Source organism: Lepisma saccharinum, chromosome 15 (genome assembly GCF_977018435.1).
Source record: "Lepisma saccharinum chromosome 15, izLepSacc3.1, whole genome shotgun sequence".
NCBI lineage: Eukaryota > Metazoa > Arthropoda > Insecta > Zygentoma > Lepismatidae > Lepisma > Lepisma saccharinum.
The window spans coordinates 13532578-13551705 of NC_139243.1; the positions used below are offsets into that span (position 1 = coordinate 13532578).

The window sequence follows — 19128 nt, forward strand, 5'->3', positions numbered from 1 at the left end:
GCACCCACCAGGAAGTCGATTGCAAAATGGTACTGTTACCGGCCATACCCGGAAAACCTACGCTAAGCATTTCCTAACTCCCGAGAGCACTCTAAATGGGCTTAACAACCTGCCTCAGGAGGGGAAGCCAATAAGCACGTGAAGGATTGAGATTGGTTCGCGAGAGTGCGACAGTGCCGGATAGGGAGAATTGTCTACAGGGCTGCCCAGAAGCCGTGGGGCCCAAACTAGGGCCTGTCCAGAGGCGAGACGCCTCCGGCCAGCCAGCGGGACCAGCGTCCAGCCCATCCGAAGATATATATCTACCCCTTTATGGTGCTAATCCTTCTCCCCTAATTTCTCCCTCTTAATAATCTATTGGAGTGCTTGCCAAAATAAACTCGGTCACTTAACTATTCAATTAGTGTTTCTTTAATTTAACTGCTCTACCTCTGACTCGTTGCCCATTGGTCAACGGGTCCTACCCTCTAAACAGAGGGTGAAATCCAGTACGACTAAGGTTTTAACGCCTCCAATTGTGTCTCCAGGAACCAGCTCTGGGACAGGAACCTTAGCTCGTAACGTGGAGGAGGTGCCGGGCATGAAATTAATAGTGCACATAGTAATAATTTATTAACGTTACCAATGCTACACGTAATTATTTTTTTTTGTTTCAACATAACCGTAAGAAGTCGTTGTGCAAAGCCTCTCGTGAACTGCAAATGCAGCAGTTAAGGAATGCGAAATGATAAGGAAATGGTTGAAAATTGACCTGTATAAGTTGAAACTGCATCAAATGCTCACGAGCCACAAGGAGGATTGCTTTAATTTGTGCATGTGTGAGTGTCTCACGTTGGGCAAAGATGCATCATTTCACCCAATTTCCAAATGTGGGGTACTGAGAATCCACACATTGTGATTAAACACCAGTGTGATTCACCAAGTTTAATGTGTTCTGTGCTATTTCACACTGAAAGGTGCACGGTCCTTTCTTTTTCATTGAGAACCCGATTACTGGAATATGCTATGCCGACATGCTCCAGAACTAGTTAATGCTGCAACTGAATGAGGATTCTGGCGATCACCAGTGGCGTAGCATTATAGTACGCCCGTACACCCGGCATTCCCAGATTTAACATTTCAAAAATGCGTAAATGTTGTGAATATAAAGTAAAACGTGACTAATTTCATATATATTTTACCTTCTTGGCATTATAATAGCTATTTTTCGCGATCCGCTTGCAATGCTCCACTCTCAACACTCGTTCTAGCATCTTTTTTCAATGCCTTTCCTGGCCGGATGCCAAGCAGGTTCGGCGTAAAGGACTGTATATTCCTTGCTGCCTTTCTGGAGGGAAAGCTTCGATCTCTACAGCACGCGCCCAAATGCTCTCTCGTACGCCAGCGTACGGAACAGAGGTCTACCGTGATTGGTTCATGTGACCCTTCCTGCCTTCTGAGGCAGACGACAGCGCTAATTCCTACCCGGTTTTTCGCGCTCATGCAACTCATGCTATGTGATGCTACAATACGCAATATTGACTGACGTAACTTTACCAATCTCAAATATACCGCTTCTTAATGGCCACTGTATTGTATAATTTATCGCACGAACAGCGATGTGCGTTAGAAACTAAAACCGTTTTTGTCAAATAAGTTGGTGAAGTCCTCGTGGTAGAAATTCAGCCCGTGGCTGCTCTGCCACTTAACCTGCAAAACTATTCCTTTTTTTTATTGTTATTATTTTTTCATTATCTAACTGCTTAATATTGTGTCAATGGAAATGTTTAGCATTCATTTGAAAACTCTTAACATCGAATGGTCTCTGGACAAAATTATTTTAAAATGTTTATCAATATTCTCAAGATGTAATAAACAGTGGTCTGAATTACTAATCGGCACTGTTACGTCAGTAGAGTGTACGATATTTGGATCATCCACCCACCTCCGTGTCAGAGTGCTTTGCACAGTGTGCCAAGACAACAGAGGTCCCTGGTTCGAATCCCGGCGTGAGCACGGGTGTTCTTTGTCAGTGTCCCTTCATCAATATTATCACTCGTATTCATATTCGCAATTAGCCAAAAGTGGTAGAAAAGCGAAGTAAAATAAACCAAATCAATCAGTAGTTGGATTATCCACAACAATGACGTCTACTGTTGTGCAGAGGCGCTTGTGTTTCAGATAGGTTTTCAATGACTTATGTCATGCAGAAAGGTATAAAACACCAGAGTTCAAAACATTTGTGGCATAGTGAGGCATCTAATTTTCTAGCTAAAACATGCATGGATGATGTTTTATTTAAAACCCAGCTGACTTCAGGCAAATAAACAATACCTGTGGCGACTAATTCCATAAGTAAATTATTAAGCAAGAGAGGGCCGACCCTTCCTTCGGACTTGGCATTCCCACCCGAAATGTCCATGCTACGCCACTGGTGATCAAGATGTGGCACTGCCACGCTATCATAAAGAAGTTTGTGTCTACCCCAATCATGTTCTCGCAGCATGTTGGATAGGAAAATTGTAATGCTTTGATGCATGGCTCCTAACATCCCCAGATTTATGACAATGTGATTTTATTGTTGCCTATGCCACATGACCTGTGAAAACTGCAAGTGAAGATTGAAGAAGCTGTAAAAACAATGACACCTGAAGTGTTGAGCAGAGTCTGGGACTTTCGCATCGATGTTTGTCATGTCACACACAGCACTCATATTGAGGCAATGTAATGTAATGTCAGGATTGTTAAATCTGAACATCTTGTAAGTCATAAAACATCACCTTGGTAACATGTTATTTGCATAACAAATGGGTAAAAGGGGATTCACTTTATATACACCTGTATTCCACTTTAAAGCAAAACTTTGGTAAATTGATGTGGTATAACTAGAGGCATGCATATTTCATTTTTGATGGAATGTGAAATAACACAATGCAACGTTCATTTTTCATGTTTTTGAAAGGTGAGAGGTGCATTTTACTACCATGTTTTGTCACAAAATGATGCGAAATAAACTGCAAAATGCAAAATAAACTCTAAACATGAAATTTACAGTTTATATTTACCCATGCGACACTTTCTAAAGTCTGAATTAACCTGTGAGTTATGCAATTCATGAAAATTGATTAATTCTGCTGTAATTATTTGAGAAGCAGCAATGAACTCCTTTACTCAAGAATAAACTTAATACATACTCTGATAACTACATGAATGTGCAGGATGTTTATTTGTGTAATAAGTGTAGTTTTAAAATCAAGTTTAGGGTTTTATTCACCATTTGAACACCAAAATGCCATTTTATATATTGCTTTTGATCCTGAAATGTGTGGAGTTTTTTTTTTGACTGATTATTTTTTTTTATCATTATAAATATGTGACTAGGTATAACTATAACTTTTTAATTGTTACAGTATTCAAGTAATAGTATTGGCATGAGCTGGTATGACTATCGACATTGGTTCCAATTTGTATTGGCTCTGTCCTAATGACGTTAGTTCTCATGGATCTAGTGATTATGTACCACTAATTAAGAGATTACATTCTAATAGGGATGGATCCACATGCAGTTTCTGCCAATACAGATAACCAATATTCTATGGATCCAATACAAAATGACAAATGTTGTATGAAGAACTTGAATTGTTCTCTTAATGGATGACTAACGGATTATACCTTTAATAAAGAAACTGCATATTTAGATATGCAAAACTAGGATACATGAATTACCCATAAAGACAATAACAAAATGACAGAATTTTGCACAAAATTAAGGCTAGATATATCAGGTCGTTAAAAGTATCATGTATCAATGCCTACTGTAAAATCTATGTGAGCCTGATACTACAACTATGGCAGTTGTAGGGTCAGTTCAGAGATGTCAGTCAGATGAGGACAATGTCCCACCTCTCTTCTCCTTCCCACACTGAGCCTTGTTTAGTGATGGCTCCAATGACCCTCTTGTCTGTTGTGGCATAAAGCTGCACATTGCCACTGCCCACCACATAAATGCGTTAATGCATGGGGGTTTCCTTTATTTGACTGTATTTTCTAATGTCACAACATTGTAGGGGTAAATTGAAGGAATTAGAACATTTGAACTCCCATTAATTCTATTGTATATCTGTGATTTTTCCTTGTTTTAGAGAAATGTCAAAGTACAAGTTTGTATAAAGGTCATGCGTAACAGTTTCAGTGCACTAATTTCTCTTCGAAACGGCATTTTGAAATCACGTATTTTTTACAAACATGTTGAGATACATTATACACATTTATTGATACTTGGGTTAAGTCACTCATAAGTCATGGCAACTATTTTTTTTTCTCGCGAACAGGGGACAACACTAAAAATCTAAGATATATGTTTTGAAAGTGTATGGAATGTACTTTTGAAAGAAGCCACCAGATGGCGTATGTGAACAAAGGTGGGGTAATAAACATGCACTCAAGTTCAGTCGGTGAGTGACAGCTTTGGAAAATGGAGGTCATGAAGCAGGGGAAACGTTCGTACGTTAAAATAGCAGTTCTCCGTGGCAGAAATGCACGGGAATGCCATACAGAGCTACGGGAAGCACTGGGTGTGCATGCCATGCCCTATTGAACAGTGAATAACCTGGGTGAATAATTTGAATGTTGCTAAAAAGTGTAGTCTTGTGTATTTGTTGTTCATGTCATAATAAAATACTGTTTTCCAATGTTCCCTATGAGAGTCTCCTGCATCCAGATTTCATCCGGTGCCTTCATTCGAAGGTTCATTTCATACACTTTCGAACGTATATCTTAATTAAAAGATGATGATGCTACCACAGCGCCATAGGGGAGGCTCTGTTTTTTCATTTGTTAGAATTATTTCTAATACTAACAATTTTAATATCTACCTATAGATTTTTCGTGTTGTCCTATGTTCACGAGAAAAAAAAAAAATAGTTGCCATGACTTATGACTTAACCCTCGTATAAACAAAAATATTTCCAACCAATTTTGAAGTGGATTCCTGAATTGTTGGCGTTTTTTAGTGGTTCTGAACTGTTAATTCTAATCCAATTGATTTGACGTATGGACATGGGAGCAATGTGCATTTAACAAATTTTATTTTGCCTCTTAGAATGAAATTTATCTAATTTACAGGGTTGGACCTTCTCTGTCATATTGTGAGCCAGTGCGTGAAAAAGTGCTTAGCGAACCAATGTCTACTCGAGCATTTCTAGAGAAGACCTATTCTAACCAACAAGAATATAGCCCAGGAAGTGTGCATGCTGATTTTAATGCATTCAGATTGGAGACACTAAGATTCTTGAGAGTTGAGAGTGGCGAAAAACCCTACAGATGTACCATCTGCCATAAAACTTTCCCATATCGAAGTACCTGCTTGCGGCATATCAAGTTACACAGTGGCGAGAGACCTCATAAATGCAATATTTGTGGCAAAACTTTTCCGCTTAAGCATCATCTTGATAGACACAAAGTAACTGTCAACTGTTCTGCACATTAATCTGTGAATCGATTTGTAAACTTTGTAACAAATGTACTGTGTACATATATTAAATGTGTAATAAGTTGAAAGAAATGTTACATTTTTATTGTTTTGTAAAAAAAAATCTTAGCCCCAGAAGATTGATACAAACTTGATATTCTCACAGATTTCTGGTAATACCAGCACCTGGAACATTTCAGTAACATTTCAGTACTACATATTTATAAATGTTGAAACATTAAATTTCCTAGTTTCTCCATGCTTATTAAGTATGATAATTTAGGCTGTGCTGATGTGATATTTATATGTTCATCGATATTAGTAATATTATCCAAAAGCATTTGATCAAATTTAATTACTGGGTGCCACATATTACTAAATAATTAAATAAATGCAACTTTTGATGTGGTTTTTAATCTAGTGGTGATGTTTCATTCTGGTTTCCCAGAACTTTTTCACGTTTACATTGTCAAAATGTAGAGCCTGACCCACGAGTCTGCTGTGCTCTACGCAACACAACGCGAGAACCAGTGTTGCCTAATGAAACAGAGAAAAATTGCTACATTGCACCGAGGAACAGGAAATTAGAGATCTCTATCTAACGTTGAGTTTTAAATGCCATGCATTATAACCAGGGCTGGGATTAATATGTACTAACAAGTGGCTTTATATGTACATACATATGGACTAAAACTTCACAAAGTATGGATTCACAAAGTATGGACTAACACATGTGTAAAATTACCCAAAATTATGCAAAGAAGACTTCTTCATAGTGATTCATTAATTGTGTGGTTTCAAATAAAGTAAACAATGCCTTATTTTTCCATTGCATTAATGGACCTGGTGGCATTTGAACTGTTCACTCCCAACTGCAACAACACGACTGACACTACCACTGGTTTGAGAAGTAATACCCTGCGAACATGTTAAACTGCGACAATTGGACTCCTCCTTAAGCAGCATTATTGCCTCTCTGTGATGGGCAACAGTCAGCTGTCTTTGTTGTACATTTACAAACTATGCAGACTTCCGCAACAATAACAATAATAAAAAGTACATATATTGCCACCAGACGATAAGCCGCATGGCTTTATCTTTTGTTATGAACTTGTCACCCATCAGATCATGCAAATTTTAACAAAGAAAACAATATACGTAGCATTAAGCAGCAAAAATGACAGCTTCGTTCATACAATTCGTACAAGAAGACGTGCTGGAGCCAAGAGTTGAAATTCTAATGCATCCACATAATTTCTTTCTTTTGAGCAATTCTAAAGTGATGAAATGTTCTGTGAACAGCTGTGGTTTTGTTTTCATCGCAATCAAAGTACTTATACACATTGAAAACTATTTCTGTTGCATCGCCACTGCTCATTGTACAACAGTGACAAAACCAGCAAAAAAAACCCTCACTAACAAAGCCTGCTAATCACTCGCTCGTAGCTGCAGTTTGTTTCGAAAGACTAACGTAGCAGTGTGGGGGTTTGCAAGCCTGCATCACCCCTCTCGGAATGATTTCAATTTGTTTGCACGTCACCTTGTCGTCCGCTCTAGCGAATGAACCTTCACTTCTGGAAGGAGAGGTGAAGGTGGGAGATGACGTCACTGCCAAGTTATTCCTTCTGCGTTGTAGATACTGTTTAAAAGAAGCAACCATTACGTCATGCTATATTGTCACATTAAAGTCCCTGTCGAATGGTGTGAACCGTGATCTGGAATGCTATTCAATCGTTTTCAATTATGTTTGCACGAGTGTGTCCAGGAATGGAATGACAATTGGCAACAATGTCGAAGGTGGGCGAGCAGGGTAAAACACGCGATGCTAAGAAGGAGGGACATGAAACGAAAATTGGTATCTGCGCCGTGGTAGAGACTGCTGTGTCGGCCTCTTAAATATACACACAACCGTGCCTACTAGTTGGGAGAATGCCATCACAAAACACAAATTGTATCAGGTGGTGGTCTTGTTAAGAAGAGGTATGAAACAGGCCATCCAACATTTGGTAACTAAATTAAATAATATTTATATATTGTTAATTATATAAAGGGTGTTTAAATTTCAATGTTACTTTTAATTTAATTTAATTTGCTAAAGAAATGCACGAAGAATGGGAAAGTGAAAACTTTAATATTGGAACGAAAAGAACACATGTTCTGGTTAAAAATAGATGATGATGTCAGACAAGTGACCTCCTCTGGAATTGTGGCAAGCAATCAGTCTTTTATCAAAATTTTCAATGACATTTGCACTTAAACGCACGTCTATTGCTGGGATAGCAGCGATAATGTTGTCTTTAAGGTCCTGCATTGTTTGTGGTTTGTTGGCATACACTTGTTCTTTCAAATAACCCCACAGAAAAAAAATCTAGGGGTGTCAGATCACATGATCTAGGTGGCGAGTTGATGTCCCCCCTGTGTGAAATTATGCCCCCCCCCAAACTTTTCACGCAAAAGATCAATTGTTGCGGTCGCAGTGTGACAAGTGGCACCGTTTTGTTGGAACCACATGGTGGCAACATCCATGGCTTCCAATGCATTCCACAAAAAGTGTGTAATTATCGTTCGATATCGAGTTCCATTGACAGTAGCACCTTCTTCAAAGAAATATGGACCAATCACACCCTCTGCCCACAACCCACACCACACTGTTACCTTTTGTGGATGCAATGGTTTCTGGAATACTCCTCGTGGATTTTCTGTACCCTATATCTGGCAGTTTTGTTTGTTCATATATCCACCCAGGTTAAAATGGTCTTCGTCAGGGAAGATGATTTTGTTGAAAAATTCGCCATTGTCCTCTTTTTGCCCTAGGGCCCAATCTGCAAATTCACGACGTAGTGTGTGATCATTTGGTTTCAACTCTTGGGTTAACTGTATTTTGTACACCTTTAAATGCAAATCTTTGTGTAAAATGTTGAATAAGGTGTTTGTCCAATTGCGGTCAAGGCGACAAATTGATGTGTTTGGGTCCTCTTGAACACTTGCACTCACGGCTGCAATATTTTCCTGGAAGCGACCACGACTAACTTCATCCCTCACTGAACCACTTTCTTCAAACTTGCACATATTCTCTTGATTTGCATGTTTGATGGACAACTTTGTCTTCCATATTTGGTACGGAGTTTTCGACCAACTTGTACAGCCGGCAGCCGACGAGAAGATCGCTGAATGAAGGGAGACGGGGCACAGAGGGAAAGGGAGGGTCAGGTTCATTTGCAGAATTTAGGGGTGGTTGGGGGTGGTCGGTGAGAAGGAAGTCTTGTTTTCTTCTTGGCGGGTCATTGTCAAGCTGACGAGAAGAGTTCTGGCGGAAGAGCACCTCCCCCATGCGAAAGAGTGGAGTCGCCTGGCAGTACGTCACACCTCTTCTGCCAGCGCTCTTCTCGTCGGCTGCCAGCTGTACACAGCTTTCCCCACATTTGTAATACTGTTTCCCTATGAAGACACGTTCAATGGTGTAGCGTTGCATTTTCACTCAACGCAAGGTCCCTCCTTCCCCACTCGCACAACTTCTTGCTGCTTCTCCTACAAAAAAGAGAGAAACAGGTACAATTAAAATTATAATTGAAATTTGAACACCCTATATTCATAAATAAATATTAGTAATAAAAAATTAATAAAATGCATTGCATTCCCAGTTACTATTGAAAGCGTCATTTAATGATTAGCTCTGTAATTGTGTTTGTGTAGGGGGGAAGAATGGGAGGGGCACACATTTACTGCATATTTGCAAAAGTTATCAATATTGACTGAGTGGAATACACAAAGTGCTGTTGAAATATCCTGGGGATTTTGCCAAATTTTCATTTTTCATTAACTCTATGCCAGGATTATGTAGAAAAGGAACAAAGTCTGTTCAATAAATAGGAGAACAAGGCAAAATATGCACATGAGAGGCCTTTTTACCTTATTTATAGAACAACCTTCATGTATTTCATGTTGGAAACAGGACAGAAAGTTGCCTTAAAAAACACCTGGGTTTTGTAATAATTTAACCAACACATTTACATTCTGTTATATACTGGAAATCTTCAGTACACAAATATATTATCTCCAAACTCACTAGATTATCTCCAAACTGACAAGTGGAATTCTTGTGTTTTTTTTTCTAATAATGCTAGTTAACTTGAAAATAAATATAGTCAGTTTATTGGATGAAATTTATCTTGTTTGCAGGTTATCATCTAGAAGAAGATTGTACTCAAATAAACCAACACGAACAATGAAAGCTACTACTGGTTCTGGAGATAATGATCTTCCAACAGGCTCAAGCTCTCTGCTTCCATTCCGAACTAATTCTTTGGAAATCTATTCCTTTCGTGAAAGAAAAGATACAGGGAGAGCCAATGAATACATGGAAACACCGGGCATAAACTCTAGCGAAAGTGAATCTTGTGAAAGTCGTTTAAGTATAATTAAAGAGAAACCGTTTAAGTGTGGTTTTTGCAAGAAAGCATTTTCTGATCGCAGCAATTGCAGACGACACATGCTGATACACACAGATTTAAAGCCGTACACCTGTAAATATTGCAACAGAAGTTTTAATCAAAGCACGCACCTGAAAAGTCACCTTGTGTCTCAGCATTCAAAATTAATTGAATCTGAATGAATCCTGCCATGATCATTGTATTGAGAAGTAAGCATTTCAGTGGTTTCTATTTTTTATTTTTAATAAATCTGCGTTAATCCACAATTACTCTTGATAATCAAGGCATCAGGGGCATGTAATCGAATATTTAGAAGCTCAGTAGCAATGCATAGTAAAAAAAAAATATGATACTGCCTTCAGTATATGTTTTGCTATTGTATCACCTCTATGCAGTGTTTATGTGTGTGTGTGTGAGAGAGAGAGAGAGTAGAAAGATTTCAGTACTTTTCAGGTTGTTTTGTTATTATGGTAGTTTGTTATGCTGTTCATCATAAGAACTACTCAAAATATTGGGACTTATTCATAATGATAAATGCACCCATGTTGTTACACACACACACACACACACACACACACACATTAGTTAAACCTACAGTTTAAAGTAGGATCGAAACCACTATGTGCCTCCACCAATTATCAAACCAAGGACCCCATGGTTACGAGATGATGTTACCACTGTCATAAGAGAGGTCCTGTATGTGTTGTGTGTGTATGTGTGTGTGCATGCGTGTGTGTATACAATTTACTTCATATTTTCGAAACTTATCAATATTGGTGGAATGGAATACACAAAGTGCTCTCAAAATATCCTGGAGATTTTTGCAAAATGTACATTTTTCTTTTACTTAGCTTTCGATTATGTAGAAGAAAGGAAAAAGCCTGTTCAATAAATGTAAGAAGATAAAATGTGGACATGAGAGGTCTTGTTACTTTACTTATTGAACAACCCTTATGTATTTCATGCAGCAAACAGGACAAAACCTTACCTTAAAAACACCTTTAAGTGTGAAATATTGTTTTTCGTAATAATATATCCAACACATTCACATTCTGTTATGTAATCTGGAAATTTCAGTACACAAATAGATTATCTCAGGACTCATATGTGAAATAAAATTTATCTTGTTTCCAGGTTATCACCCAGAAGATTGTACTCAAATAAAACAACACGAACAATGAAAGCTGCTACTGGTTCTGGAGATAATGATCTTCCAACAGGTTCTAGTTCTGTGCTTCCATTCCGAAACAATTCTTTGGAAATTAACTCCTTTCGTGAAAGTATAGTTGCAGGGAAAGCAAATGAATGCACGGAAACATTCACCATAATCTCCAGTGGAAGTGAATCTTGTGAAAGTCATTTAAATTTAAGTATAAATAAAGAGAAACCGTTTATGTGTGGTTTTTGCAAGAAAACCTTTTCTGATCGCAGCAATTGCAGACGACACATGCTGATACACAAAAATATAAAGCCATACACCTGTAAATATTGCAACAAGGCTTTTAATCAAAGTTCAAACCTTAAAAAGCACATTGCATGTTGCCATTCAAACTTAGTTGAATCTGAATAAATCCTGCCATGAACATTGTATTGAGAAGTATGCATTTGAGTGTTTTCTATTTTTTTATTTTTAATAAATGCACATTAATCCACTACTGCTCCTGATAATAAAAGACATCCAAGCCTGTAAACTCTTGTGGTAATGCAATTTTGTAGCAACACATAAAATAATATGGTACTGGATTCAGTATATGTTTTGCTATTGTATTACCTCTGTGTATTCTGTTAACATTTCTGGTGCATTACTAGAATTTTTCTACAATTACTGCCATTTTTCTCTAGTCACTTCTTTTTTTATGTGACATTACAATTTGTAGAATTTGTCTAGTTTTGTAACTAATGGGTTACAGCTACCAGATTGTAATATCTTGTTTGTGATAAGCAATATCTGATGTTACAACTGTTTAATTGACCTCACTTCTGTACAACGGACAGGGATAATAAAAAGTGAAAAAAATATTCATATTTTTTTCTATGTGGTGCAATAAAACAAATAGCAGATCCTCACATTTGTCGGCATTTAGTTGAAAAAATGTCCCAGTGACAGACTAAGTTATAGACTTACAATAAAGTTTGTTTGTATGAGGTTGCATGCAGAGAAGTGGTGGTCCATTCAGAGGGTGCCTGTCTGCCATAGCATTTTGTAGGTTTGGTGCATATTTCTCACAATTCCAGAATATATAACATTTTTGACATTAAAAAATGTACTTACGTATGCGAGTATGTTGTTCCTATTTTTCTTTCTGTAGAACTACGTTTCGGAGATTAACTATCTCCTTCTTCAGGTTCGTATGAACTAAAAGTACCTAGTTTTTTCATACGAACCTGAAGAAGGAGATAGTTAATCTCCGAAACGTAGTTCTACATAAAGAAAAATAGGAACAACATACTCGCATAATTAAGTACAGTTTTTAACGTTAAAAATTTTTTAACGTCTTTTTTTTATATTCTGTCTGCCATGCAGGCAACCCTGAGTGGGTCATCCCAGGTAGGAATTTTTCTGTCTGTGTCTTTGCTTCAGCAGTTCAGGACTCACCCATGGGGGTGTTAGAGCATGGTGCTGAACATGTTACCACCACTATAGCCGATTGAGAATATGTGGAACCTTACTTCCACGCTCCTTAGTATCTTCATGGCATGGTAAGAGGCACTGGGCAAAAAATTAAGTTTTCATGCTGTGTGATGTATGCACGGACTGAAGTGTAATGGATGTTTGGATTAGACACACATGAACATACTGAATATGTTTATAAGGAAATCATGTTTAAGTAGCCATTTGACATAACAGCTCAGCAACCAACTACCACTTCCCTGCATACATTTTTTAAAATGTTGAAATAGCAACCCCCTATAAGAGGTCCTGCACCGTGACATGCAGTCTAAGATGCAAGCTTTGGGCTACAAAACACATGCAGGTCTCCTGAGGAAGTGTAAAAACATTTCTCCTGAGATTTCAGGCTGTGTACAGGACCTGTGGCCACCCACCATCGCGAGGAAATTGGGGAGCCACGAGCGAGTTGTGTAATTCTGTAGTAGAAAACCTGCAACAACAACTGGGGGTTCGTCGTGCCAACCACACATCACCCTGTAACGGTTGGATGATCTTCTCCCCTCCCCTCAGGTGGGAGTGAGGTGGGCACTGTCCCTTATGGGCTGTTATGCCATGGGTTACTATATTATTATTATTATATAACCCCCCTTGTAACAGTTGCCAAAAATATCCTCCTTGGATTTGAATAGAGGTACAAGCACGTTTAATCATGTTAGATGAACCTTGCATGGATGCAGAACATTATGTCTTAAGTAAGTCACGCACATTAAAATAACCATAACATTTGGTATGATAAAAATTCTGTCCTGGGATAAAAGATAATCAATCTACTTCTGCAGGGAACAGCACTACACTGAACATATCCCATACATGTCAATGAACGTATAGCTAGGGTCACATATTTTTGGTAGAGAAACCTAATCAATTTCAGGTTAGAAAGTGGTAAATAAAATAAAATTTCGGTTTTATAGCGGTGAAAAATCGGATCAAAAGCAGAATATATAATGACATGTTGGTTTTAAAACTGTGAATATAATCCTAAATTTCATTTTAAAACTGCACTTATTACACAAAATAAACATATCCCTTCTAATAGCACATTTAAGTAGTTAACAGATTATTAAGTTTATTCCAGTATAAAGGGGTCCATTTTTGCTTCTCAAATATTTACAGCAGGATTCATCAATTTTCCATGAATTGCATAACTCTCAGGATAAATCAAGCTTCAGAAAGTGTCGTGTTGGTAAATGAACTCTAAATTTCATGTTCAATAGTCTATTTCGCATTTTGCAGTTCATTTCGCATTATTTCATGTCAAAACAGGGTAGGAAAATGCACCTCACACTTTTCAGAAACATGAAAAATTGACATTACAATGAGTTGTTTAATATTTCGTGTTTTGTCAAAAGCAAAATATGCATGCACGTATAGCTATCCTAAGTGCCATGAGTCTATGGAGCAATGCCACGTGTTTTGATAGAGAAGGAAGAAAGTGAATGGGCAGAGAAAAACAGTGGGCACTGCTGCAACTGTAGTCGCATTGCCCTCTCCATTCAATCCCTTTCCCTCTCATGCATTCATTGGTCAAACCCTCTTGCATCATTACTTATGCAGAAAACTTGTTACTTGTTTTTGTTTACTTGCTCGAGAGACTCCTGACACACGAGTATATGCCACTGTGTTGAGAACTATGGGCCAGCTATCTGTCCACAGGTTGCAGAATTAGAATATTGAATATATTGAATCCAGGTACAAAATTTTAAATAGCTCACTTAAAAAAATAGATGCAAAACATAATGCCCAAATTCAGAAGAGAAAGTTTTTTGGCCAGGGGACTTAATTTTGTAGTTTTCTGGGCAATTTGTATTTTTAGTTATTTTATGTTACCTTTCTGCTTCCTTAATTAGATTATAAGGATGAATAATAAATTGATGAAACAGATGACAGAATGAACACATTGAAATGTCGTGATGCTGTATGCAGATTTGAATCTAGCATGTCTGATATCTTAATGTGTTATGCTAACCATACAAACATTCCTGGACAACTTATTATTTTATAGGATGGATAAATTATTATCCAATTTTTTTTATTTCTTCATAGCAGGACTTCTTATCAAAATGTTCATCATTACTAGTCAAAAAATGTATCTCACTTTCAGGTTTCTTCAATGTGGAGTTCGCAAACATATGATGCAACCATCAAGTACCTTCTACTCAAACAAATTAGGAATACGAACAACAAAGAAATTTGTTTGCAATGTGTGTGGCAAATGCTTCGGACTGAAAAGCAACCTTCAAAGACATTTGAGAGTACACAGTGGTGAGAAGCCTTATGCTTGTAAAGTATGCAGCAAGGCTTTTAGTGATGCAAGTCATTGTCGGCGACATCTTCTACTTCATTTTTCATTACCAAAGAAGAAGTTAAATGCTTAACAAAAATATGAAGAATAATTGATGAGATCTATTCAAGACAAATTATTAGTAAACAACAATTAAAATAATACAAGAAAAATCTTCAGTTTTGCAATATAAACATTAACAAGGTATAACAACTTTGAAATCCATAGTTAGGGCCCGGGATTTTATGTTACAACATATTTTTCATTTGGCTTTGGATCTAATATTGGGGTGAGATCTTTACATATCTGATGAAAATCAGTCGAAATAGACAAACTTGACAAAGCATATTTTGACATATTTCACCAATTTCACGTTTTTACAACATATTTATTCAATTTTGTTGTAATAAGACATATTTCTGTATAATTGCGTAATTCTCTCGCACATAATCGGTTATTTCATAATTTTTTCCTTCATAGCTTTAGCACAACGGATAGTTCATATTGTCAATGGCAGGATATGGAAATTACGGAGGAAGAAAGGTGCAGTCTTTTCTTAGTACAGAACAATAATACCCCACTTTTTTTTATCCTGCCGTCAATTGGTAGCCATGCAAACATTATTGAGGGAAAATGTTCTCTCTCATTGTTGCATGGGAAGTAAAGAAGTTTCGTTCTCATTTGTTTGCCTTTTTAGCTTTTCACAAAAATCAGTCAAAAGTAAAAATAAAATTCGGTACATTACAGCCCCTACTCTACTCTATTGGGTATGGGAAAAATTCGAGAGTACTGTTGTGCATATTTTTGGCTTTACTGGAAATATTTCTGCATTTTTCTGACATATTTGTAATTTTTCATGACATATTTTCCAATTTATATGACATAATTACATACATATTTTACAATTTTATAGGACATAATGTCCCGGGCCCTATTCATAATCATTGAATGTTGTAATACTTTTTAGCTCCATGTACTGTATGTGTAATATGTCAGCAGCATGTTCTCATTTTTCTATCAGGAATTGATGTACAGGGTGTTTCCGTGACCTTGTTCCAAACTTGCAGGTATGATGGAGACTGACTCAAGTACCAAGGAACTTTGGTCCGGAAGTGTACCTTAAAAAGTTATGAGCCGAAACTATTTGGGGGCTTGCTATGTCAGTGTAAGTGAAAGATGCAGATTTTACATTTAATATGGAAGTTACTACAGTGTATCGTAACACTCTACGATGAAATCGTTACAGTAGGTGTTCAAAATGGCAGCCCCAAACGTCGATGCAAGCACGATAACATCACAAGAAGCTCTGCCGCATCTGCTGTAACATCCCCAGAGTCATTATGACGATATTACAGGCAGCAAGGATAGTTGCCAGGAGCGGTTGCAAAGGGTGTCCCCCGGCTCAGCACCCAATCGTGAATCGTTTGAGTGAGGAGGACCTGTTGGCAAGAATCCTTGCTTTATCGTCAGAATGACTCACGAGGGGATACGACGGAGCTTCTTTCGACACTGGGGGCCGCCATTTTGAACACCTACTGTAACGTTTTCATCATAGAGTGCTACGATACACTAGGAACGTCTGTATTAAATGTGCAAACTGCATCTTTCAGTTGTCGTATTCCACTGTCATATAAAGCTCCAAATAGTATTGGCTCATAACTTTTAATGGTGCATTTCCGGACGGAGGTTGCTTATCTCATATTGGTACTTGGGTCATTCTTCATCCACCCTGCATTGGAACAAGGTCACGGAAACACCCTGTATACTTATCTTTTGTGAACGGGTAATGAAAGGAGAGGGAAATAAAGATTTCAAAATCATTAAACACTGCTGATTATTTGTTAAAAAGTGAACCTTTCATGAAACCATTTACTACTGGTCTTTGAAGTCCGCTTGTGATCATACAGCTTAACCAAGATGAGAAGACCCATGACAGGCTTGGGAACTAAGTGCACAGTCATCTGTTTTCTTTTCCCTTTCCCTTCTCTTGTGCCTGTCAGCCCTGTGTGGCCACATTCATTGCACTGGAAGTAAGAGAGTATTGCCCCATGCAAGTGTAACTAACATGTGTTTTATGTATTTGTCCATATATTTACTGTGGTGAGCAGTCTAAGCCTCTTACAATTACAGTAAAAACTGCATATCCCGGAACCTCTATAAGAAGGAAACCTGTAAATACGGAAAAAAAAGTCCCCAGACCGGACCGATTTTATACCTGAAAATGACCTGCTTAAGGCGGAAACCTCCTTAACGCGGAAACGGAACATCATTTAAAGACCACCGAGATGTTTTTATTCTCAGTAAGATGGAAATTTCTTCCTTTATTTTCTTCATTCGCAAGAAAACAATGCAATACTGTAGGTGGAACATGCCTCTGTTGCCAATCGCTTATCGGTAACATTGTCGATATGAAAGAATGCGCTACAATACTCATAGCTGTTACGATCCCGTTTCTTTCTTTCACCTCTTACCCTCTTTCTCCACCTTTCTTTGTCTATTTCTCCTCTCTTCTTTCGTCATTTTTCTTGTTATCTCTCTTTGTTTCTTTCTTTTTTCTTCACTTATCTCAATCTTTCTTCACCTTTCTTATTCTATCTTTCAATCTTTCTCTTTCCCTCTATACACATCGCGCTACGACGCCAGGGGTCCCGGGTTCGAAAAGATACATAAGTACGTACTGTACGTTCTTACAATACAGTAAAAAGTGTACCAACATGTTGTGTAGTTACATAATTGTAATCTCTGCTATGCTTATTGCATGTACGTACATGCATTAGTACTCTACATTATAAGTAATGTGAAATGTAAATCTGTCTTTCCATTATTTCCTGCAGCGCTCTATACTGTATTTAAAGTCAACCCTGTATAAGAAGGAAAACTGTTAAGATGGAAAATTTTGCTCGGAACCATCATGTTCCGGGATACACAGGTTTTACTGTATCTGAATGTTTTTTTACTCGTTTTTGACACCTCAGGATCATCTGCATAGAAATTAGTAATAGTTCTAATTACGCACCTACCAAAGTCGCCTATTAACAGTTACGTTTTTCAAAGGATCTATGTTCACCAGGTGTCAAAGCTTGTCCTCTTTTTACTTATTTATTTTCTTGATAAAACTTTTCAACTATTGCACTCCAGCTGCTGCACGCTTATAATTTCCATTCCTCACTTCGGTATAAAGAAAATTCAAGCAGGTAGGGGGTCTGTAAGATTTCTCCACTTAGGTATTCAGTTGGTTTCATATACTTGGCTGATAACCAGCGAATGGATTCATATATAAATACATATTTATGTATGAAGCCGAAATGTGTTATATTTTGTATTATCTTTGTGCATCATGGCATGTACACTCGAAAACTTCAGTTTTTTATTTTCATATTTGTACATTTATTTGGTTTTGGCTCATATTTTACATATTTAAGTTCTTTTTACATGTTATTTCCATTCATTCTTAGTTTTGGACTTTTAACCACTGATTCTACCTCCGTCTTCAGGGTAGTGTGTAATATACTAAATCATACTTCAATCCCTGGACACATGGTGTGTTTGGGGACGGTGTCTATATGAAGAGTGAGAATAAATGGTTGCCTTGGAGGATTATTCTCGGTGGCCAAGGCTCCACCTTGTCTGCCGGTCACAAGGACCTCTTGTACATGAAGGTGCCAGGCAGAACCAGACTCCGAAACATTGGTATTTTTTAAAATTCACACAGTGGTTAAAAGTCGAAAACTAAGAATGAATGAATTACCACTCATCAGCTACAAAGAAGAATATTATTTCAATATTTGAACATTTCTCAACATATACTCCATATTCACGCAATAATGACATTTCCCCTTGTGACCAAAAGAGTTGGGCGAATTTCTTGCAAATAACTGACAAAGTCCGAAGCGACATTAAGCAAACAAAAGTTTACGACCTTTTTCATACCCTCCAATTGCGTTAATTACAAGTTTTCTGTCATCCGAACAATAATGTTTATATATATATTACACCTCCCAACTGCTTGCTTTTGCTATTGTAAAACACTTGGAATTCCTGTTTATTTGCAATTGTTGTCAACAATAGAGAATGAATGCTCAAGCATCGGCTCCTGCTTGTTACACACATTATTTTGGCAACATTGGAAGAGATTCCTAAGTCGAGCAGCCTATTGCTAAACCCACCATCGCAATACTGGTTGTGCACCCGACAGCAGCACCAGGAGCAACGATTTTGTGGCACACGTATGGGAATCGCTTCTGGTTTCTCTTCAACCCAGTCACGATAATAGTTACAACGCCGAGACTGTATTTTT

The 19128-nt window shown here is 37.7% G+C and overlaps 1 protein-coding gene across 12 annotated transcripts in view; it reads left to right on the forward strand.

Moving 5' to 3' along the window:
- The window catches only part of LOC145999604 (uncharacterized), a 107811-nt gene that overhangs the window by 27052 nt on the left and 61631 nt on the right, over window positions 1-19128 (forward strand). Inside the window, exons 4-5 of one of the 12 annotated variants that reach the window (XM_083136658.1) lie at window positions 9629-10088; window positions 11014-11044. The exons of 8 other annotated variants lie outside the window; for them this stretch is intronic. In XM_083136658.1, coding sequence (XP_082992784.1) covers window positions 9629-10061 — 433 coding nt within the window. In that variant the 3' untranslated portion in view covers window positions 10062-10088; window positions 11014-11044. Of the gene's footprint in view, window positions 1-5103; window positions 5568-9628; window positions 10135-11013; window positions 11706-19128 lie in introns of those variants that run through there. 3 more of the 12 variants (XM_083136656.1, XM_083136657.1, XM_083136661.1) reach the window with 3 other exon arrangements.